The sequence below is a fragment of the Phaenicophaeus curvirostris genome, chromosome 11 (assembly GCF_032191515.1).
Source record: "Phaenicophaeus curvirostris isolate KB17595 chromosome 11, BPBGC_Pcur_1.0, whole genome shotgun sequence".
Classification (NCBI taxonomy): domain Eukaryota; kingdom Metazoa; phylum Chordata; class Aves; order Cuculiformes; family Cuculidae; genus Phaenicophaeus; species Phaenicophaeus curvirostris.
Genome location: NC_091402.1, coordinates 3,472,418 through 3,495,510, shown reverse-complemented (window position 1 = coordinate 3,495,510; position 23,093 = coordinate 3,472,418). Strand labels below are relative to the sequence as shown.

The window sequence follows — 23,093 nt, the reverse complement described above, 5'->3', positions numbered from 1 at the left end:
AGTCTAAGGCAGGGAATTCATGTTATTTTACTTTTTTCCTGATAGATGAGGTAAACCACACAGTGCTTTTGCAAAGAAAATCCTTTGAAGAGAGTCAGCCAGCACCTAGCTGTACAAAAATCAAAGCAGCAAAGAAATCCAAGGCACAGGAGACTTCAGCCCTTCATGTTGAAGGTACAACAATGTGGGAACTGGGGCAGGCTTAGGGCATGGCACCTTGAGTAATGGGCGAGCAGGAACTGGACAGAGGAATCTACTGAGGAAACGGGGGATTGCAGAAAGACTGAAGCTATTACAGTTCCAACAAGTTTCTAATGACTTTGGAATAGAGTTGGGACAGAAAAACAGTTTAGCTGGCTCACAGAAGGAAAAAGGCATTGGGGTTTGCAGCTGCTTTGTGTCTGTAAGTGATTGCAGTAACATCTAGAGCTGTTCCCAGACTGTTGCCACTGGCAAATACCTGAACTCCACCAGCAGCATGTCACATTTCCTTTGTATTCATGGAGAAGTGCGAATGTTTATCCTGGTCATATGCAGTTTTGTAATCTGGCCTCATCTTGTGCCAGATGAGAATGCACTGAGCACTGCTGCAAGTAACTGTGAGGCCCGGTCTTGGGTCGAGTTCTCCATCTGATGGTGAGGCCTCTATAGCTGCATCATCTTAAACCCTGCTGACAGCTTTCCTTGTCCCTTTTGGAGCCCATTCCAGCCTGTTCACTGGAACCCAGTGGAAGCCCTGGGCCCAGTGGAACCATGCAGGGGTGCAGAGCTCTGCTCAGGAACCACATGGTAGCACATTGCAGCACTGGGCTGCGAGCGCACAGCAGCAGCCAAGCTCGGGAACACATGGTGTAAACCTTAATTAATGAAAATAAAATAAATAGATAATGCTGTGAATTCTGAACAGGTTAAATGATCCAAGGGCTGGAGCACCTCCCATGCAAGGACAGGCTGAGAGAGTTGGGCTTGTTCAGCCTGGAGAAGAGAAGGCTCCCAGGAGACCTTCTAGCGACCTTCCAGGACCTGAAGGGGCTACAGAAAAGTTGGGGAGGGACTGGTTACAAAGGCTTGGAGAGATAGGATGAGGGGCAGTGGGTATAAACTGGAGATGGGCAGATTTAGGCTAGATATAATGAGGAATTTCTTGACTGTGGGAGTAATATGTTAGTAATATGTTGCCTGACTCTTTTTTCCTTCTGAGTGTTAAATTTGTCCTTAAAACATTCTGACATTCCTTTTAGTATAGGAATAATAATAAGCCAGGAACAGCAGCAGCAGGAATATTTCTGCAGTTCTTCTTTTCGGTTCTGTGTTCACTTGCTACATTTATTGTCAAACTCCAACCTTGTGCTGGAATTGTGTACTCGCCCAGTGAACGGACTGGACAAAGCACCTGCTGCTGGGGTTTGGATACTCAGGCTGGGCCTGACTGTGCTTGTACTGGGTAAAGCCTGGATCTGGGCAAAAAGAATTCTGGAATAATTGCTCAGCATCCAAGAAAATGACAAATATCAACGCGCTTCTTCAGCAGCCCCCGGCAGCAGGATAGTGAGTTCTGTGGCGGGGGTGGACTTTGTGAGGCGGTGGGAGCTTCCCTGAGCCGGGAAAATCCCAGACAAACCCAGGCGGGGCGGGGGCCCTGCCGGCCCCACAGGCCGGTCCCGCGGGGCCTGACGGGAGGGGGCGGTCCCGTCGGCCACCGCGGGGGATTTAAACAGTCCCTGGGAGCCCCGCGAGGAGGAGTGTGGCAAAGAGGAGCGGGCAGGGCACAGAGAGGACCTAGAGACTAGACAGAAGATACCGAGGACCATGGTGGCCACCCAGCAGAAGGTTAAAGCTGCTCCGTGTGCTGCAGCAGGCAGGATGGATGCTGCCACCCAGCCAGAGCCACGGTGGGTGCAGCAGCTCCCCAGCCCCTGGGCTGCAGGCAGGGCCCCCTCCCACACCGGCTCGTGCCTCTGGTCCTGGCCCCACTGGTGAAAGCTGCACGTGAGTGGGGGAACTCCTTCACATGGTGGAGGAGTTAAGGGAGGAGGTAAAGAGGCTGAGGACCATCAGGGAGTGCAAGAGGGAGATAGACCAATGGAGCAGGGCCCTCTCACTAACTCAGCAGCCTGCTGGGGCTGGTGTATCTAAACACCATCCACCTGCAAACTGCAAGGTTGGGGTTACAAGAGATGGGGAATGGCAGCAAGTTCCTGCCAGACGAAAGAAACCTGCTCCCCTCACCCAGACACCAAAACCCCAGATCCCCCTGGTGAACAAGTACCAGGTGCTGTAGGTGGAATCCAACCCTGATGGCTCCCACAGCCTAGAATCCTTCCCTAGGCCTTGCCATCCTCAGAAAAAGATAAAAACATCCTCCATCAAGAAGAAGAGGAGGGTGATTGTTGTAGGGGACTCCCTTCTAAAAGGAACAGAGGCATCCATTTGCAGACCGGACCCGCTCCACAGAGAGGTTTGCTGCTTACCAGGGGCATCAGTGAAGGAGGTAGTTAGAAAACTTCCTTCCTCTGATAGTCCAAACGGGTAAACAAAAAGACCAAAACCATCAAGAATGACTTCAAGGCCATTGGGAAAATGATGGAGGGCTCTGGGGCACAAATAGTATTCTGCTCCATCCCAAGGCTAAATAGAGAGGAGTGGGAAGTCAGGAAGAAGAATTCAATTAATGCCTAGCTCCAAGCCTGGTGTGAGGAGAGGGGCTTTGGCTTCTTTGATCATGAGGTGGCTTTCTTGCTAAGGATGGGACACATGTGTCTCCTAGGGGGACTAAAGCCCTTGCTAAAAACCTAGCTAAGCTCATAAATTGAGCTTTAAACTAGATGTGAAGGGGCAGGGGGTTGAGCCCAGGCTAGACAGGAATGAGCCTGGATGTGGGGCAATGGTGATTTGGAGAGGGTGTGCTGGTGAGGGCCACCAGTACCTCACCACACAGAAAGTGGGGGAGAACACACCTGAGGGTGCTAAGGGAGATATGGGCACTCTGGTGCTAGCTACTCCAGTTACCAGGCAATTGGGAATGAACTCTGTTCCCTCTAAGAGGGCTGAAGGCTCAGTAGCTCAGCTGAAGTGCATTTACGCCAATGCACACAGCATGGGGAATAAGAAGGAAGAGCTGGAAGCTGTTGTAGGGCAAGGAGCCTATGATGTCATTGCCATGATGGAAATGTGGTGGGACAATTCATATAACTGGAGTGCAGCTATGGTGGGTACAAGCTCTTCAGGCGGGATAGGAAGCGCAGGAGAGGAGGCAGGGTAGCCCTCTTTGTAAGGGAGGACTTGGACACCATGGAGATGGATTGTGGTGATGAGGAGATTGAGTGCCTGTGGGTTAAAATCAGAGGAGCCCACCAGAAGGTAGATTTTGTGATGGGAGTCTGTTACAGACCACCCAGCCAAGGAGAAACAGCTGATGAGCTCTTCTATAAACAGCTGCGGTCAATCTCTAGATCCATGCCTCTTGTTCTTGTGGGAGACTTCAATCTTCCTGATATCTGCTGGGAGTACAATAGAGCAGAAAGGAAGCAGTCTAGGAGGTTCCTGGAGTGCGTGGAAGACAACTTCCTTGCACAGCTGGTGAATGAACCAACAAGGGAGGGTGCCCTCCTGGACCTGCTGTATGTGAACAGAGAAGGCCTTGTGGGGGATGTGGCAGTAGGTGGACGCCTAGGACAAAGCGACCATGAGATGATAGGGGTTTCTGTTCTAGGTGAAGTGAAGAGGGTGGTTAGTAGGACAGTAACATTAAATTTCCAGAGGGCAGACTTTGAACTCTTCAGAAGGCTGGTTGGCAAAGTCTCATGGGAGACAGTACTTAAGGGCAAGGGAGCCCATGAGGGCTGGGAGCTCTTCAAAAAGGAAATCCTGGCAGCTCAGGAGAAAGCCATCCCCATGTTCCGGAAAAAAAGCCGGCAGGGGAGAAAGCCAGCTTGGTTGAACAGAGAGATCTTGAGTGATATCAAGAAGAAGAGAAATGTTTATGGGCTCTGGAAGAGGGGACAGGCCTCTTGGGTGGACTACAGGAGGGAAGTGAGATTGTGTAGAGAAAAAATCAGAAGCGCTAAGGCTCAACTAGAAATCAGATTGGCAAAGTCTGTGAAAGATAACAAAAAATATTTCTATAAATATACAAATAATAAAAGGAGGACTAGGGAGACCATACAGTCCCTATTGGATGCAGAAGGAACAACAGTGACAGGGGATGAGGAAAAGGCTGAGGTACTTAATGCCTTCTTTGCCTCAGTCTTTAACTGTAAAGAAAGTCGTTCCATCTGTGTACAAACCCCGGAGCTAGAGGAGCAAAATGAGGCTCCCGTGATCCAAGAGGAGGTGGTCAGAGCCTTGCTTGCCCAGCTAGACACCCACAAGTCTATGGGGCCGGATGGGATTCACCCAAGGGTATTGAAGGAGCTGGCGGGTGTGCTGGCCAAACCCCTTTCCATCATCTTCCAACAGTCCTGGAAGACTGGGGAAGTCCCACTGGACTGGAGGCTGATGTTGTGCCCATCTACAAGAAGGGTCGCAGGGAGGACCCAGAAAACTACAGTCCTGTCAGTCTGACCTCAGTGCCAGGGAAAGTCATGGAGCAGGTGACCTTGAGTGCTATCATGGAACACATGCAAGAGAACCGGGTGATCAGGCCCAGTCAACATGGGTTCACAAAAGGCAGGTCTTGCCAGACTAACCTGATCGCCTTCTATGACAAAGTGACTCGGCTGCTGGATGAGGGAAAGGCTGTGGATGTATCTTCCTGGACTTCAGCAAAGCCTTTGACACAGTTTCTCACAGCGTTCTGCTTCAGAAACTGTCACCTCTGGCCTGGCCAGGCGCACACTCTCCTGGGTGGAAAACTGGTTGGCTGGAGGGCCCAGAGAGTGGTGGGAAATGGTGTGAAATCCAGCTGGAGGCCAGTGACAAGTGGTGTCCCCAGGGCTCAGTGCTGGGTCCAGCCCTGTTCAATGTCTTTATCAATGACCTGGATGAAGGCATCGAGTGCACCCTTAGCAAGTTTGCGGACGACACTAAGCTGGGTGGAAGTGTTGATCTGCTGGAGGGTAGGGAGGCTCCAAAGGGATCTGAACAGGCTGGACCGCTGGGCTGAGACCAATGGCAGGAGGTTTAACAAGGCCAAATGCCGGGTCCTGCACTCGGGGCACAACAACCCTGTGCAGCTACAAACTAGGAGAAGTCTGGCTGGAAAGCTGCCTGGAGGAGAGGGACCTGGGGGTGTTGGTTGACAGTGACTGAACATGAGCCAGCAGTGGCCCAGGTGGCCAAGAAGGCCAATGGCATCTTGGCTTGTGTCGGAAACAGCGTGACCAGCAGGTCCAGGGAGGTTATTCTCCCTCTGGACTCGGCACTGGTGAGACCGCTCCTCGAGTACTGTGTTCAGTTCTGGGCCCCTCACCACAAGAAGGATGTTGAGGCTCTGGAGCGAGTCCAGAGAAGAGCAACGAAGCTGGTGAGGGGGCTGGAGAACAGGCCTTATGAGGAACAGCTGAGAGAGCTGGGGGTGTTTATCCTGGAGAAGAGGAGGCTGAGGGGAGACCTCATTGCTCTCTACAACTACCTGAAAGGAGGTTGTAGAGAGTAGGGTGCTGGCCTCTTCTCCCAAGTGACAGGGGACAGGACAAGAGGGATGGCCTCAAGCTCCACCAGGGGAGGGTGGAGGGTCACTGGGCACTGGCAGAGGCTGCCCAGGGAGGTGGTTGATTCACCTTCCCTGGAGGTGTTTAAGGCACAGGTGGACGAGGTGCTGAGGGACATGGTTTAGTGATTGATAGGAATGGTTGGACTCGATGATCTGGTAGGTCTCTTCCAACCTGGTTATTCTATGATTCTGTGATTCTATGGTTTATGCTCCTGGTAATGTAAGGTGAGGTAAAGCAATGACAGTATTCCTGTTTTGTCAACACAAAATTGTAAAACACAGGTTTCTGGAAGGAATAGAATGCATATCACAAAGAATACCATGTATATGTACTAACGCAGGTATGCGAGGTAAAGATAGTGAGTTAGCAAAGATAAGCCTTATTGTGGTAATTTTTTTAGTGCTTACTGATTCTTGTAAAGCAGGAATTCTTTGTATAGCACAGTGGGCTGTGCAGTGGGAACGAGACCGTATTGCAGTGCTAGCCTAAGGTGGTGTTTGGTGTACGACGGACATCTTTTTCTAAGGATAGTACTAAATAAGCCACTGCTGCAGTACATTTTAAATGATTCCTTTCATTAATTGCAACAAAATGTTTCCTCCTTCCTACTCAGTCCAACCCTGCCTTCCATCAACAGGCAGAAGAGGTTCTGGTTCTAAAAGAAAGATCGATGCTCCTCAGGCAAAGAAAAACAATATTGCTTCTCTGCAGTTTGATCTCATGCCTCTCCTTGCAGGTATCGTTCTCTTCGGAAGGGGCAGGGGGTGATGTGCTGGGTGTTCTCCATGGCTCCCCTTCCGAACACCTGGGCTGGTGGGGCTGCCTGCTGGGGACTGCCTTGGAAGATCCAGAAGGTGGCATTCCCTAGGGGCAAAAGCAGACTGGTCAAGAAAGACTCGGGGTTTGGTTTTGATTTGGGAGGGGGCTGATGTGTTCAGAGGTCTGTGTGCTCGGAAGGGCACAGAATGTCAAGAATAACTCCACATTGTAGTTCAGCACGTAGATCGAAGTGTTGTTATCCTCTTTGATTTGGAATGTGTTGAAGGTGGAATACTGGTCAGAGCAGAGAGGGTTATTTCTGCAGTTTTCTGACTGTAACTAGGTTAGCATTCATAATTAATAGATGTTGTGTCCTATTTTTGTGTGGAACCAGTTAAAGCTGCCCTTTGTTCTGTGCACGCAGACAGAAATAACGCTGCGTCATGCATTGGACGTGGCAAAGGTACTTGCAGGGAAGCCAGTTTGTTTGAAGGTGCTTGCTTACCTTTAATTATGATGAAAAGTCTCTAAAGCGCTTTGATTTTTGTGTTTTTGTGGACTGTGTGTTTGCAGCTTCCAGAAGACATAAACCTCTCTGTGCTTTCGGCAGTTGGCTCACGTGGGGGCTCTGACACTGCTCGAGGATTATTTTCTTCCTACTGTAAAATGTAGATATTTGAAACAGTTAAAACAATAATTTTGCTTTATTTTACTACAAATTTGGGGAAGGTTTGTAACCATATGGTTGCCTGAGATTACTCTGTAACACAAAGTATTTGATCTTGTATGTTTAAAAAGGAGAAAAAACAGTGACCAGTCGTCTGACAGAAAACAGTCCTAAAGTTTTAGATGTTTATGTGACCTTCGCTGTGGAAACACCTCTTCTGTCTGAAAGACAAAGACATGAATTGAATCCACTGGTTATAAGGATTCATTCAGCTACCTGCCTCCCGAACACACCCGTGCCGATAGAGGAGCTGCAGGTAATACCTACTGCTACTTCTTTCCAAAAGCATTGCTCAAGTAGCTTTGCTGAAGGTACGGGTGTGGTGTTAAAGAGAACTTAGAATCATAGAATAGTTTGGGTTGGAAGGGACCTCAAAGCCCATCCGGTTCCACACCCTCTGACGGGCAGGAACATCTGCCACTAGATCAGGCTGCCCAAGGCCCATCCAAGCTGGCCTTGAACACCTCCAGGGATGCGGTAGCCACAGCTTCCCTGGGCAACCTGGGCCAGCTCCTCACTACCCTCACAGTGAAGAAATTCCTCCTTATGTCAAGCCTAAATCTGCCCCTCTCCAGTTTATACCCATTGCCCTTCGTCCTATCACTCCAAGCCTTTGTAAACAGTCCATCCCCAGCTTTCTTGTAGCCCCTTCAGGTACTGGAAGGTCGCTAGAAGGTCTCCTGGAAGCCTTCTCTTCTCCAGGCTGAACAACCCCAACTCTCTCAGCCTGTCCTCATATGGGAGGTGCTTCAGCCCTTGGATCATCCCTGTACCCCTCCTCTGGACCCGTCCAACAGCTCCATCTCCTTATGCTGAGGATTCCAGATGAGGTCTCCCAAGAGAGGAATAGAGGAGCACAATCACCTCCCTCAATCTTGGTGGAGACTTCCGTGCAGGAACTACAACAGCTGTTGTGGAATGAATCCCCCTGCTTTCTTCCACAGTTTTGTAACCAAATGGTTAATACTGTCTGTTCCCTACTTACCGTTGGATTCTTGTTGAATTTCCTAGCTTCTAGCTATAGACAGTTAATTTAGGCCTCAAGTCCTACAGATGAATCACAGGGAGAATCCGGAAAGGTGTAGGAGCCATGGCGGTTCTCAGCATCTTCCTTTCATGATCTGGAAACAAGGAGCATTTCCCTGGCATATTTGGAAAGTCAACAAAGTTGAGGGCAGGCAGATATTCCCAAAGACAGGCATGTAGAATGGCCTCTTTGCTGCCTTGGAAGCCCATAGCTCCTGCTATGCAGTGCATCCCCCATAGCTTCTGTACTAGAAAAGCTGATTATTTTGTGAGGTTAAAAATAGAGGAAAAAGGTTAACACTGCAAATGTCTTTTTCTCCTCATCTTTTTGTTCTCTAGAGAATGTGTGTTCCCATCTACTGCAAATACAAATTCCATAACTTTCCACCTCATCGAACTCATGGACAAGTCCATGGAACTCACGTCTACTTTAAGGATGTTAATGTAATTCTGACAGGTTTGATGGGACCTGGGGAGTTACAGAAGTGTCTTAGAGGTCCACCTTTAGAGGTTGAAGTTCATGACCGGGATAGAAACATGAGAAATGACACAGAAAAGCCCTGTTTGTCTGGGAAAGGTGGTGAAGATGAAGAACTGGGCAAGGTGCATCTCCTTGCTTGCAAATCCACAGTCTGTAATTCTTCTACAGAGGACGAAGTGTGGTATCCGCATGGGGTAGCTAAAGTCAGTCTAACGGAATTATTGTTGGGTAGAAAGTACTTGAATATCAATGCTCCCATTCATAGCTGCTCAGCTCCAAATACAGCTGCTTCCAGTGAGGAGGATAAAGCAAAGAGGACAACAGAATCGGTGCGTAGTTCTACCCTGCTGCATATGGGACATTATCTAGAATCAGACTCGCTTTTGAAAGTGAGGGTGGAAATGTCCGTGCCTTTGGCGGCGCACGCACAAGTGGCTGATGCTCACGTCACAAATTGCCCATTTGGTTGTATAATCTACAGTTTTGACTACAATAATTCATCCTTATTACATGAGTTGGTGGAAGAGATTACTGAAATCAATGCTCAAGCCCTCCAGCTGGACTGCTATCCTGTACACTTTATGGGAATGGCTCTCGCTGCATCAAAACTGCAAACCACGCTTGAGGAAGTTTCTGAGTTGGATATTGTTACTGGTTTTCACTTGCTGGATGGAGAAACTCATCTCTTTGTCTTGGAGGGATTAAAAGACAAAGCAATCAAGAAGCTGTGGGATAGACACTTTGAAAGGTAGGAGAGTTTGAGGTTTATTATCAGTTATTTACTTTGATTCAGAGATTTTAATTTGATTTCTCTCTCCCCATCCATTGCTGTACAAAGATACGTGGGCAGGTCCAGAGCTGATGCTTTCTGTGTGGTTTTCGTGGATGTGAGTCCCAGTGGCTGCTTCACCTGAGCCATAATCTTCATCACACTACGTCACAGAGCATCATTTAAGTTCAAATGAGAAGGATGGCAATGTGTACTTTTCTTTTGTTAAGCTGCTACTTGGTTTGTGTAATCAGCCTGTACAAAACAAAAAACCTCCATGGGATCTAAACCAAACATAGGTGCTGTGAGGAAGCTGGAATTCAAGCTTTTCTCCTTTTGATTTTAGAGGAAAATGTGGCAAAATCAAAGTGAAAGTCTCCCTCAAATTTAGTGCTTAAAAAGGAGTTGCTATGTTTTCCTCACTGTACTGTGCCGTTAACACTCTCCTGTGGTGGTTTGTTGTCTGGGGTTTTTTTTTATGCAAGATACTGAAATTATTTATTGCATGAAAAGTTGTCTATTGTCTGTGATCACCTGTAACCTGAATTGAAGCTTTGTTTTCCTGCGGTATTTCAAATTTTTTTGTTTGTAGTGAAAATATTTACCTAGTGTTTTTGTTGCACCAGTAAGGCTGTTAAGGGGCACAACGCTGATGAAACCAAGGTGGGCGTCCTTTCAAATGTTTGCCATGCGGCTTAAAAAGAAAACGTACAACTCAGTTATGTCATGAGCGTTTTGGTATTGTCTTTGTAACTTCACCCAATGTAATCTTTTCAGAACAGTCCATGTGAATTGAGGGCCGTCAGAGGTTCCATCTGAAGGACAAGAGCAGGATGTTGGCATTAGAGTGACAGGCTGAGAGAGCTGGGGTTGTTCAGCCTGGAGAAGAGAAGGCTCCCAGGAGACTCTAGAGCAGCTTCCAGTACCTGAAGAGGCTACAAGAAAGCTGGGGAGGGACTGTTCACAGAGGCTTGGAGTGACAGGATGAGGGGCAATGGGTATAAACTGGAGAGGGGCAGATTTAAACTAGACAAAAGGAGGAATTTTTTCACTATGAGAGTGAGGAGGCCGTGGCCCAGGTTGCCCAGAGGAGCTGTGGCTGCCCCATCTCTGGAGATGTTCAAGGCCAGGTTGGTTTGGGCTTGGAGCAACCTGATCCAGTAGGGGGTGTCCCTGCCCACAGCAGGGGGTTGGAACTGGATGGGCTTTAGGATCCCTTCCAACCCTAACTCTTCTATTATTCCATGATTCTATGATGGTTCTTCAGGGCTGAGGACACCTGAGATGCGGGCTGGTTGATTAACCTTGTCATCGATGCCTTTTTTCCAGGACTCACAGAAGTGAAGATGGACAGCTCAAAATCCTGTATAACTCACAGCTGTCTTTCCGTCAGCGCCTCTACACAGACTTGGAAGGTCTCTTTTATCACTGCTGCCTCCAGCAGCCCCTCCGCGCTCTAGCAAAGCAGCCCCTGCTCTATGTCAGAGGTGCGGTGCCCTGGGCACTTTTCCAAGCCTTGTCCAGGTATGACTCGTTCCAGTTCGTAGTCAAGAAATTAAGAAAGGAAATAGTAGTAAAGGAGAGTGAATATTTGATACAAAAAGTAGTGCTCTTGGATATAACCTGTGGGCCTGATGGGTAATTCAGGTTTTAGGACAGATGATGTCAGACAGAAGAGCAGGGTTTTCTGACAACTGATGTAGTGCAAATGCAGTATCAGCGAGCCCAGTTTACCTTGGGCAGGAGTTTATGATTTGTACAGAAGGAAGCTGGATGAGTAAGGACAGAATATCAGGAAACACCTGAATATAATGGAAATGGAAGAGAAAGTTCCAGTGTCAGAAGCATCAGCTGGGACTTATCTGCTCTGTCCTCACAGAGGCAGCATAGGAGGGAGCACAGGAGGCGAGCAAATAGGACTTAATGGAGCTAGAAAGTCACTTGAGCTAAGTGGAGAATTCTAAAAACTGTTTTCCTACAGTAACTAGAGTAAGGAAGAGTTATGTGGGAGCTGTACATAATACTCTGTATTTTAGATACTTGGTAGTTGGGTTTTTTTTTAATTTTTATTGTGGTATTTCCTGTCTGAAAAACAGAAAATGAAACCAGGAGGTTGGCTGCAGTGCCCAGCTCAGCAGGCAGCTGCAGCTCCCATTCCTGCAAGGAAAGGGAAGGTTTCGCGGTGTCTGGGATCGTTTTAAATGCAGGATGTTTTTTTCCACTAGAGAGAAGTCAATCTGCAGGAACGATCCCTGTACGTCACAGTGCTCATTGCTCTACATCAGAGAGAACCTCAAGAAAGGAACTGTTAGTGGCTGAGCCTATGTCGTGGCCATCGTCCCTTTCCAGCAGCCCTTGCTCTTGGCTGAGTGAATTGTGCTGGCCAGGCACCGGGTGTTACTGATTTTGCTGGACCCTCCTTCTGCTGGGGCTGTAATTGTCCAGAGAAATACAAACCAATTCCTTGCTTGAGTCTGCAGACTGAGCTGTGCTCCAGAGCATCCTCTGACTTGGGAACTCCTGGGCTTGGGGTTGCTGTTATCAGCCACAGCTTTGATGCGTGCACAGCAGACTCTGCTGCTTCCTCATCGATTTCCTTCTGCTGGAACTAGCCAGAAAATCAGTCAGAACTGGAGAAAAAGTAGTGGACGTGGTACTTCTGCACGAATTGAATTTTTAGCATACGAATGTAAACTCACTTTGTGTTGTTAATGCTGCTGCAGCTTTGAAATCAATGTTATTTACCAGCTGCACCTGTTGCTCATCAGTGAGGGTAAGAAAATAGCGCTGCTGCAGTAGTTTCGCAATTGAATTCTTTCACATCACTTTGTCAAGTTACTCTCCTGAAATAAAGAATAGTTACGTGATCAGTGAGTTTATGAGTCTCCAGTTCTAGCAGGAAATTACGATGCTGTGTTTGGCTGCCAGGTAGGGCACTGTACTTCGTGGCCTCTGCTATGGCCTGAGGGGCTGAGAACGGCACTGCTGTGCGCGCACACGGCGTGTGGGGCCAGCGCAATAGCTGCCGTAGCTAGAACTGATTTTATATTAACATTGTGCACTGCAGGCCAAACTTAGTGAATGAGATCAGCTGTGAGGGAAATGGAGTCCTGAATAGAGTACAGAAGGAAATTTTATCAGAAAGAGACATAAAACGGGTAAGGCAGGATGGATTTTAGGGCGTGTTCATTGTAAATATGGGTCGTACACTGGAACCAGTGTGCACGAAGGGACTTTGCTTTATTTTCTTTCCAGACAGAGGCTAGAGAAGGGCAACCAGTCATCGCCTTGCATCTAGGTCTGGTGCCAGCAGCCTTCTGAGTGGGTTCATTGAACTGCTCGCCTTCTTTATTGCAGCTAAATACCAGCATTCATGAACTGACCTGCACTTTTGATAAAGAGATGCTTCCAGAAAGTTGTCTAATTTTTCCTCAGTAATAATAACTGCAATGATTCAATGGCAGTAAGGGTTTTGTAAACTAATATCATGGTGATGTCTCTTTGCAGGCTGAGTTACCTCCGTCGCTGTAAGAGGCTGAGGGATGTAGTCCAGGGTAAGCTGCTGCCCTCGGCAGAGATGATCACAGCCTTGAGTCATGAGTATGGAGCTCCCCTGGCCATCAAAGATCTCTTGGCTTGGAAACCTCCATTACACTTGGTTTCCTCTGGTGGCTTCACAGTCCCAGGAACAGTTAGCAGAGCGCAACAGGCAGCACATTCCTCGTTAGGTAACCGCGATGAAACATGGGTGCAGAGGAAGAAAGAAAGAGCAGACAATGTGTCTTTTGAGAGAAACTCTCTTGGGGTGAGTAGCTTGTGATATGTGAGAGGCAAACCCAGTAGCTGCAAAACTTCATATCCTTAATTAACACCTCCTTCTTCTGAAAGCTCATTAGACTTAAACACTTCTGGTGTTTGTGGGGATTGTGCGAACGCTATAGAAAAGTGCAGGATAATAGGACTTTGCAGGAGTTGAATTGCAAATGTAATTGCTTTTCAAAAGGGAGAACAGCTCTAGTGCTTACAGGGAAATGGTGGAAACAGATTGTTTAAAGGACTTGTAGTTTCTTTTGGGGTTTGGGCCCTATTTTTCTTTGGCTCTTCCTTCTCTAAAGCTCCCTCCTTGTCAGCCAGGCTTCAGGTGCTCGCGGGGCACTAAGCCAGCTAAACTGAGCTTTGGTCTCTTGCCAGGAGAGATCTCCTTGCCTTTTGGCAACCAGAATGGCGTTTATTCTTGACTAAATAAAATTGTCAGTTGCAGGCAGAGTTGAGCTCTAAGGAATTTTAGAACCTTTTCTGGCTTGTGACCAGCATCCGTCTACCCCTCCTGTTGCTTCAGGGAAAATGCATTGAAACTAAGCACCTTTCTGCTAATATAGACCTCACAGAAGGGATATTCAGTGTGTTTCCAAGGCGTCAGAGATGTTTTTTGGAGTCTATTGCTCAGCTGCAGATTCTTGCCATACTGTGCTTTTTCCTGTATGTTTTTCCTGAATGTTTTTTCCTGTAAATATTTTAATACAAAGAGATTTTGCCTGGTATATGGAAATCCTTGTTCCTGTGTAAAGAGTCTGTCTTGGAGGTAGTGAAAGAAATTTAACTATTTCCTTTTCCAGTCAGTCTGTTGATAAAGGGGTGTTACACGAGACTGGAAAAGAAGACTGTATATTAAGTAATTATTCTTGGTGCTTGCATTTATAACATTGTAGGAGAATGAGAGCAACAAAGCTTTTAGGCCTAATATTTCCGTATAGCCTCAATGTAGAGTTATTCTGTTACTTGTACGGAATTAGCAGTCTTGACAGTGAAGGAGTTCTAACCAGTTTTTGTTTTATATGTGCTTTCGAAACAAGAGAATAATAGAGGAACTGGGAAGACCTCTGTAGAAAAGAAAATATATTTAATAAGGCTTTTTGTTTGAAAACAAAAAAAAAAAAGAGGGCTTTCCCAGGGAAGTGGATGTCACCCCAAATGCAATTTTGCCCTCCTGCTGTAAGTACCTGGTTTGTCAGAGTCTGGATTCAAAGCTGTACTTACCATAAATGCAGTAGAATGTCCTTCTTAAGTGGATGAAAAGGTAGGAGGGTTTAATTGTCCTGGTCGGTGGAGAGCTTTGAAGAGTCCTGATGAATGGTGTTTCCCCTGTTTCTGGATATGCTGAGTGGTAATGGAATCAGGGAAATGAAAGAACTGGTCTTACTTTGTGTGGACACACTCAGCATCAGCTCTGCAGAGCAGCCATTCAGTCTGGAAGCAGAAATCGTTCTGGCGAGCGCTTGCCTCCAGCCCCTGCCAGGCGGAGCAGCACACGCGAGGGGGACACGGGGCTTGGCCGTAACACCATCCTCTGGGGAGTATTTTCTTAACAAAGTGCTGTTGTGTAATCCATCGATAAATAGATTTTTTTTTAAGGTTTTCTTTTTATCATTGTGCTTTTGTTAATATTGTATTTTTAACGTTCACAGAATCATTTCCTTGTTATGATTTTTTTGTAGCTCTGGCTTACTGGTTCAGACAGAGCTCAGCTGTAACCTCTCTTTGCAGACTAACTCTGGGGCTGGGTGCCAACTCAAGGGAAAGATGGAAAAGCCAAAGTTTGAAGCTTTCAGGATCTCTCCTATTGATGGCAAATCCGTCTTTAACTACAGCTCCCAGACCCTGAATTCTGCTGAACTTGCGAAGCAGCAGCTGCGCCAGGAGATGGCCAAGGTGAATTGGGACATGGAACTGGGAGAGCTTTGCTCGCTGTGTGTAGTGCTGAAAGGAGAGAGAGGAGTTAAATAGGTTTGCACTGGTAACTCTCATGTTAGTGCACAGGAAGGGAAGTTGCTGTCCACAAAGATCTCAGTCTGAGAGGTGTAAAGTCTGTTCTTGAAGCTGTTCATTGGAATCAAGTGTCCTTGCCCTCATTCCTCGGGCTGTGATTTTGGCTGCAGCGTTTGATCACCTGGGTGGTCCAGCTCTGAGCCTCATAAATGGGAGAATTTGAGTAATGGCAGTGCTGGCATATGCAGTATGAAGTCATTTGAAGAATGCATTTAGGAACACATTTGAAGAATCACGTTTATCTGCTTTTGTCTGGCTGGCTTGAATCTCAATAACAAGTGCTATATCCTCTCGGCTGGTGGAAATTCCTATAGCCCCGTGAAAACTGTTCCTGGTAGGAGCTACAGGAGAGGTGATTCTACCCCTCTGTTCCTCTTTTGTGGATCTCATCTGGAGGATTGTGTCCTGTTCTGGAATCCTCAACATAAGAAGGAGGTGGGGCTGTTAGAACGGGTCTAGAGGAGGCTACAAGGATGATGTGAGGGCTGGAGCACCTCCCGTACGAGGACAGGCTGAGAGAGTTGGGTTTGTTCAGCCTGGAGAAGAGAAGGCTCCCAGGTGACCTTCTAGTGACCTTCCAGTACCTGACGGGGCTACAAGAAAGCTGGGGAGGGACTGTTTGCAAAGGCTTGTGGTGATAGGACTAGGTGCAGTGGGTATGAGCTGGGCAAGGGCAGATTTAGACTAGACATAAGGAGGAATTTTTTCACCATGAGGGTGGGGAGGCCCTGGCCCAGGTTGCCCAGAGCAGTGGTGGCTGCCCCATCCCTGGAGGTGTTCAAGGCCAGTTTAGATGGGGCTTGGAGCCCCTGATCCAGTGGGAGGTGTCCCTGCCCATGGCAGGGCGGTTGGAACTGGATGGGCTTTGAGGTCCCTTCCAACCCTAAGTAATCTATGGTTCTACAGATCTCTTCTTGCACAAATAAATGTAAAGATAGTTCTATCTCTAATTATTTTAGAGATCCTGTTACACTACTTGTCATTCTATTCTGATCCAATAATTAATTTAATGTTTTAATACTCCATGGTATGTGTGATTTCAATCTCTGATTACTTGTGCTCTTAAGGAAAGAAACACCTACTACACTGGGTCTGTAGTTTAGGGGCAACGGGGAATCGTGTTAATAAAAACAAAAATGTGTTTTTTTTGTAGGAACCAAAGAAGAGATTCACTTACTGCCACGAGTTCCTGTTAGCCACGTTTGAGCCAGTGGATGTGGCTGCTGCCCAAAAGGAAGCGTCTGCAAAATCCAAGAGTATGTGGCTGTCACCAGATGGATTTGTATTTCCTGGATTTAAGAGCAGAATGGAAAGCAACCTTCACCCTTGGATGCCTGATGAGGCACGTGTGGAGGAGTTGAGTGAGGTAATGGAAAACTGAAATGGACAGTCCAAAGTGGGCTCATTTGGTAGACCTGAAGTAGCTTTTAGCGGATGGAAGTCTCTTTCAGGGGGTGCAGCCCAGGCAGATTTTGAGGGTGACACCTGTGTTTGCGATCTGGGTACACTGAGTTCACCCAGGTGATCTTTTGTTTGGATACACAAAGTCCACCCAATTAATTGAACGCTATCACAGCACTGAGTGGAACGAGCTGAATGCTTGGAGGCTCATTTATTACGTCTTGCAAGAATGGGTCCTTGTTTATCCAGTTTTCAGGCTTTATTTATATTACTTTTTTGGGTTTTTTTCCCCATACTTATAGAAGTAGTTTCTTGAAAAGGTTCAAGTACAGCTGAGGAGCCAGAGAATGTGTCTGCTCATCAAGGAGAAGAGAAGGGTCACTGAGCAAGAGGAGCAGAAGCCAACCAGTGCTCTGTAGTTGCTGATGCCTTTTGCTGAAGAGCCAAAAAAGAGGAGGGGAACTAGGCAGTGCAGGATCAACAGCTGACGAGCTGAAAAAGGGGTTACAGGCTGACAGAGCAGCAGCTGATATCCAACACCAGAGCTACCAACCTGCAAGGAATGGGGACTGTGATAATCATGTTGTATCGACCTTTAGCCCTTACTGATGGGATGAGAGAGAGGAGGAGAACTGACATCTCTCTGAAACTAAGTGTAAGCTGGCAGCTGTGTAGCAACAGCGCGAGCCATGGAGCGGAGAGAAGGGGGGAAAGAGGCTCCTTCTGCTCAAGCAGCAACCTCACGGGCGTGAGCAGGATAATGGAGATGGTAGGTTGATCCAGAACTTACCATGGATGTTACCTGAAAGGTGGAACAAAAGCAGAAAGCTCTTAAGATCCCATTCTGAGGCACTCTGGGTTCGATATGCTGCTGCTTTAACCATTCTGATTTTTTTCTCAAACACCATGTGGCCATCTCTGGAGCTCGTGTGTTCTCCTGAAGCATCTCCGTGCAATGTCTGCCCCGCGTTAGCCATGTGGTCAGGTGAAGCAGTGAGAGTGCAGGGCTAACAGCAGCCAGCACAGCTAGTTTGTAGCTTAGGAGGGACAGTTACGTCTGAACAAATCTCAGTAGTGGTTCAGCAGTCGGCAGAGGAACACAGAAAGCTGGTCTGGGTTTCAAAATTGTGATGACTATTCCTGCCACGATCATAGAATCATAGAATCACCAGGTTGGAAGAGACCCACTGGATCATCGAGTCCAACCATTCCCATCAATCACTAACCCATGTCCCTCAGCACCTCGTCCACCTGTCCCTTAAACCCTTCCAGGGAAGGTGACTCAACCCCCTCCCTGGGCAGCCTCTGCCAGTGCCCAATGACCTTTTCTGTGAAAAATTTTTTCCTGATGTTCAGCCTGACCCTCCCCTGGTGGAGCTTGAGGCCATTTCCTCCGTGCTGCTTCTCTCGCCTGCTTCCTCGGGACACTTGGGCTTTCTGTCCCAAGAGTTTGATAGGATTGATGGCATTTTTAGAAGCACTAGGAGAGCTCATGCTCTCTGGAAGCAATGTGCATTAAGGTTATCCTTGAGCTGATCTAGAGCTCTTACTGTGCTGGCAGTTCTGTACTGCCAGCCCACTGCTTGCTGCTGGGAGGAGATAAATAATGAGTTAGGAGGCACATGGATGAGAAAGGCAGCCCCCCGTGCCTGCGAGCTTAGCGGCTGTGTATGAAATACAGGAGAGCGCATCAGACCCCCTGTATCACTGCACAGAACTGTGACATAAATACAAAGCTGAATCCCCTGCCAGGTATTCATCAAGCGTCCTGCAAGTGCCTGCATGGTTGATACCAGGGCTGTGCCAGAGCATCAGCAACTTGCTCACAAAATGGGGTTTTGTCCTCATTCATGGGTATCAAACACACAGATTGAAAGGCTACAGAGAGAACCGGTTGTGTAGCGAAGGCTGTCTTTGCTAAGACCCTATTATGGCAGAGAGATTGATAGCTGCCCAAGAGGCTGGCTAACTTACTTATGTTTTATGCCTCCTCCCTGGTGATTTTGACCTGGCTTCTTAAAGAGATTCCATTTTCATTTAGAAATGGCAGGAGAATGCTCTACATGCGAACACGGAGCCAGCGCTGGCAAGAGGCAGATGGAGCCGGGGCAAACGGGACATTGATTTTGATCTTTATAAGAAGCCACCTGAGCTCTTCATGACAACAGCCCCCCGGACTGGTAATGGATCTGTTCAAATTAACTAATCACAAAGCTTTTCTCTCAAAGCTCTGACATATGGTCCCAAAGCTTTTTTAGTTCTGCCACCAAGGAAGGGAGTTGGAATGCAAGGAGATACGTCTACAGCAAAACTGTCCGTACTCTGACAAAGGATGTAGGACCTTGGCCATACTCTGGTTTTACCCTCTGTTTACCCAAGTTAGTCTGTGTTCTTTAGTCTGGGACAGATTCTTCTGGGCTTATTTTTCTGTAAGTGAGCTCTGTTGGATGCCTGCTCTGCCTTTACACAGCTGGATTACGAACAATCAGCTTTGTTGGTCCCAGGGTCAGACAAAAAGCCACTTCACAGACCAGGCAGTGCAGATGATGGGGCTGAGAGGAGCCAGGTGAAGGCCGTGCTGCCCCGGCAGCCTGCACGGTGCCTTGGGAAGTGGGCGGCAGGGTCTCAGCTCGGGCTTTCCCACAAGCAGGAGCAGACACAGGGGTATTTCATTGTGAGCCGGTATTTTGAGACATTTGCCATGTGGTTCTTAGCTCAGAACTATCTGAGTTTCAAAGGAATGTTCACAAGCAGAAAATTAGAGATTTACCAGGCTTGCTACTATCTTTCACCTTTCTTCTGCAGCACAATACCCTGTAACTTGCAAACCACTTGCTTTGCACAGCTCTGCTCGAGTGCTGCTTGCAGAGAAAGGCTTTTGGGAGCAGTCAGGATTAATTCCCCATTCATGTGTGTTTTGTGGAGCAAGGGCAGTAAATTGTCCTTGCTGTGGGCACCAGACATTATTCTAACACCTCAATCAGTTCTTCTAGTGCAGCCCTTGTCACAAAAGTTGTTCTCTGCAGTAGAGCCTTTTAGACTACTTTTTTTTTTTAGTCCAAACGTATCCTCTTTTCCATCTAACTGCTCTCTGCTGCCTGTTTTTTCTTTTACAATCTGGTGCTGGCCTTATGAAGATGCTGCCTGGATCCTGCACACTCTGTTTGATGCTCTCAAGCTGCAGTCTCGCCGATGCTGCTCGGCAGCCGCTCGTGGGCCCAGAGCCAGCGCTCAGCAGCAGAAGCTGCTAAAGCTTCTCAGAGATGAAGCTCAGAAATCCTCGCTCAGGAAGGCAGGACCGGTTCTGAAGGTAAAGGGTAACGTTCCCGGGGTACTGACCTCGGCACCGACCACAGTGCAGCCACATCTTCCCTGCACCTTGGGGAGGGCGGATGCCATGTGACACTGAATTCTGCACAATAAGAAGTAAAAACATCTGTTAAAACTGATGTCGATAGCACTGGGTGACTTAATTGTACAAAGCTCTTTGAAAAACGTCTCAGCCAAGGCTCAAAATTATTTATTTTAATTATTTTTTTAAGTTCTTGGCTTTGATGCTTGGAGATAATGGGGAGAATTTCTGTTCAAGTAGCTAACTTGCCTGTCAGTGGGTGAGAAAAGAAGAATTTTTGGCCAGCTGGCTTAGTGGCTCTAGAAGGAATCTTAGTGATGCCCTGAGTGCAGTGGAGGGGTCGAGGCTTCTCTATAGCCGAGGAGCTGAACGCCTCCCCGTGCTGTGTCGATTTCCATGGTGCTGTGTGGGCTTCCCAAGCACCGCGCTCCAGCCTGTGGGGCGCAAATCCCACACAGACACCCTGGTTTGTGAGACTAAAGGATTTGTGCTCATTCATATCAAAAGCTGTATGGGTGGCCTGCACCTCGCTGTTCTTTTGTTGGCTGAATCGTAGGCGGTGCCTGCACAGAAATGACCAACCCAACCCCTGCGCATGCTTCTGAGCTGCTTTTGAGCTGCTTTTGATCAAAGGGCTGAAGCTCAGCTGTTGGCTACAAACGCTCTAGAAAAACACAGGAACCATGAGAACATTGGTAACAAAAGCAGAGTTAAACCTTTGAGGGCAGCTTGCTGCCACCCACTCACTTTTATTTAGTTCATATTCTGCGTGCCTGTTCCTCTGTCGAGCGGCCACTTGGCAGCAAGGCTGGTGTCGGGCTTTGAACTGCGCGGCCGTCCCTGCTTGACCTTAGGCTTTGATTTGGCTCTTTTGAATATGAAACTTGTCCAGCTTGGACCCTTTGCCTGGTTCCAGTAATTCTAGCCCATAGCCCTTTTTGTCTGATTGCAGGTCAACGGATCTGCTGGAGGGTAGGGAGGCTCCAAAGGGATCTGAACAGGCTGGACCCCTGGGCAGAGTCCAATGGCAGGAGGTTTAACAAGGCCAAATGCCGGGTCCTGCACTTGGGGCACAGCAACCCTGTGCAGCTACAAACTAGGAGAAGTCTGGCTGGAAAGCTGCCTGGAGGAGAAGGACCTGGGGGTGTTGGTTGACAGTGACTGACCATGAGCCAGCAGTGTGCCCAGGTGGCCAAGAAGGCCAATGGCATCTTGGCTTGTGTCGGAAACAGCGTGACCAGCAGGTCCAGGGAGGTTATCCTCCCTCTGTACTCGGCACTGGTGAGACCGCTCCTTGAACCCTGTGTTCAGTTCTGGGCCCCTCACCACAAGAAGGATGTTGAGGCTCTGGAGAGAGTCCAGAGAAGAGCAACAAAGCTGGTGAAGGGGCTGGAGAACAGGCCTTATGAGGAACAGCTGAGAGAGCTGGGGGTGTTTATCCTGGAGAAGAGGAGGCTGAGGGGAGACCTCATTGCTCTCTACAACTACCTGAAAGGAGGTTGTGGAGAGGAGGGAGCTGGGCTCTTCTTCCAAGTGATGGGGGACAGGACAAGAGGGGGAATGGCCTCAAGCTCCACCAGGGGAGGTTTAGGCTGGACATTAGGAAAAAATTTTTTACAGAAAGGGTCATTGAGAACTGGCAGAGGCTGCCCAGGGATGTGGCTGAGTCACCTTCCCTGGAGGTGTTTAAGGGATGGGTGGATGAGGTGCTAAGGGACATGGTTTAGTGTTTGATAGGAATGGTTGGACTGAATGATCTGGTGGGTATTTTCCAACCTGGTGATTCTATGAATCTATGAATACTCCTGTTAGTTGATAATTTAGATCTTGTGCTATGTGACATTCTAACCCATTGGCCTTGACACTCTCTTAGCCTGAGTTCTTCAATGTGCTCTTCAGGCCTTCCAGCTGGGAACCATTACTGTCTGGCCTCACAAAACTGGCTGCGCTTTTGCAGAAACAGCCCTTAGCAAGGAGCTGCTGCTGCGGGCAGTCACCTTCAGGCTCTGAAAGCTCTATATTTTTTGTTCTTGCTTTTAATAATATCCAAAGTTGCCTCCTTTGCTGGTTTCCCCCGACAGAGCCAGAAAGACAATGTCCTTGCTGGTTGACGTGCTTGCCTGAAGCAGCACAGAATTCAGAGGAGGTAGATAGGTTAAAGCGAAGCACATGGCATCATGTTAACACCCCAGCACCGTTTGCTTTCTGCGTATTTATAAGTAAGGGTGTTCCCAGAGGGGTGACGGCACTGTCTCAGCTCCACGAGCCCATTCAGTGCCGTTGCCTTTGATTCTCTGCATGTTCTTTTCCAGTTGTTCTCTGCCAGTTTGTCCCCTTCTCCTTCACCCAATTTTGTTTAAATCTTTGCTGGAGCAGCTCCGTGCTGGGTGCCGGGCTCTGCGCCTTCGCCTTCAGCCTCTGCAAGTTGTGTCATTCCCTCCCTGGTGCCCTGATGAGAAGCTGCACGTTCTGCGTGGCCCGGCTGCTGCTGGGGGGCAGCATCTGTGGGGAGGGCTGGGCCCCCTTCCCAGGGGCTCAGCTTGGTGTCCCTGACGGGGTTTGTGCTCTAGAAGAAAGTATGGATGTGGTTTAAAAATTATTCTCCTGCAGGATTCTGGAGCCGGCCTGGCTCTCAGCCCATGTGCTTGATCCAGCCGTGTGCGAGTGCAGCCTGAGCCCCGGTGTGTGGGGCACTCGCTGCCGGTGTCCAAGCCGAGCTTCAGCGGGTATTTAGGCTCGTGGGGCTTGTCTGGAGCAGCCACGGGATGTTGATGCAGCACAACCTCTGCTCAGCGCGTCCAAGGCCTGGGGGCTGCGGAGCCTTCGCTTTACGGCCTCACCCAGCACAGGGGTGGCTTGAGGGGTCGGTTGGTTGTATTTTCTCACTTAACATGAGGAATCAGATTGTGATTAGTAGTGCAAAGGTTTTGAAGCACAAAGGTTGCACATAATGGTGGGGTTTTGTAAAAAACCAAATAAACCAAGTCCCCAAAGGTCTCAGCTCTGGGCTTGTAAGGACCCTACGAGATGGAGCATTTCAAACCTTATCACTTGCCTGCAGCGTCGCTGCCCTCAGGCTCCTGTATGTGAGAGCACAT

At 48.2% G+C, this 23,093-nt stretch overlaps 1 protein-coding gene across 1 annotated transcript in view; it reads left to right on the top strand.

Annotated features, from left to right (window-relative positions):
- CFAP92 (cilia and flagella associated protein 92 (putative)) overlaps window positions 1–20,249 on the top strand; it is a 117,621-nt gene extending 97,372 nt beyond the window's left edge. The window contains exons 7-16 of the mRNA XM_069866127.1: window positions 46–174; window positions 6,256–6,390; window positions 7,212–7,396; window positions 8,506–9,395; window positions 10,746–10,940; window positions 12,924–13,221; window positions 14,961–15,125; window positions 16,396–16,608; window positions 18,685–18,823; window positions 19,781–20,249. Of these exons, the coding sequence (XP_069722228.1) occupies window positions 46–174; window positions 6,256–6,390; window positions 7,212–7,396; window positions 8,506–9,395; window positions 10,746–10,940; window positions 12,924–13,221; window positions 14,961–15,125; window positions 16,396–16,608; window positions 18,685–18,823; window positions 19,781–20,046 (2,615 nt within the window). The 3' untranslated portion in view covers window positions 20,047–20,249. The remainder of the gene's footprint in view (window positions 1–45; window positions 175–6,255; window positions 6,391–7,211; window positions 7,397–8,505; window positions 9,396–10,745; window positions 10,941–12,923; window positions 13,222–14,960; window positions 15,126–16,395; window positions 16,609–18,684; window positions 18,824–19,780) is intronic.
- Window positions 20,250–23,093: the final 2,844 nt, after the last annotated feature.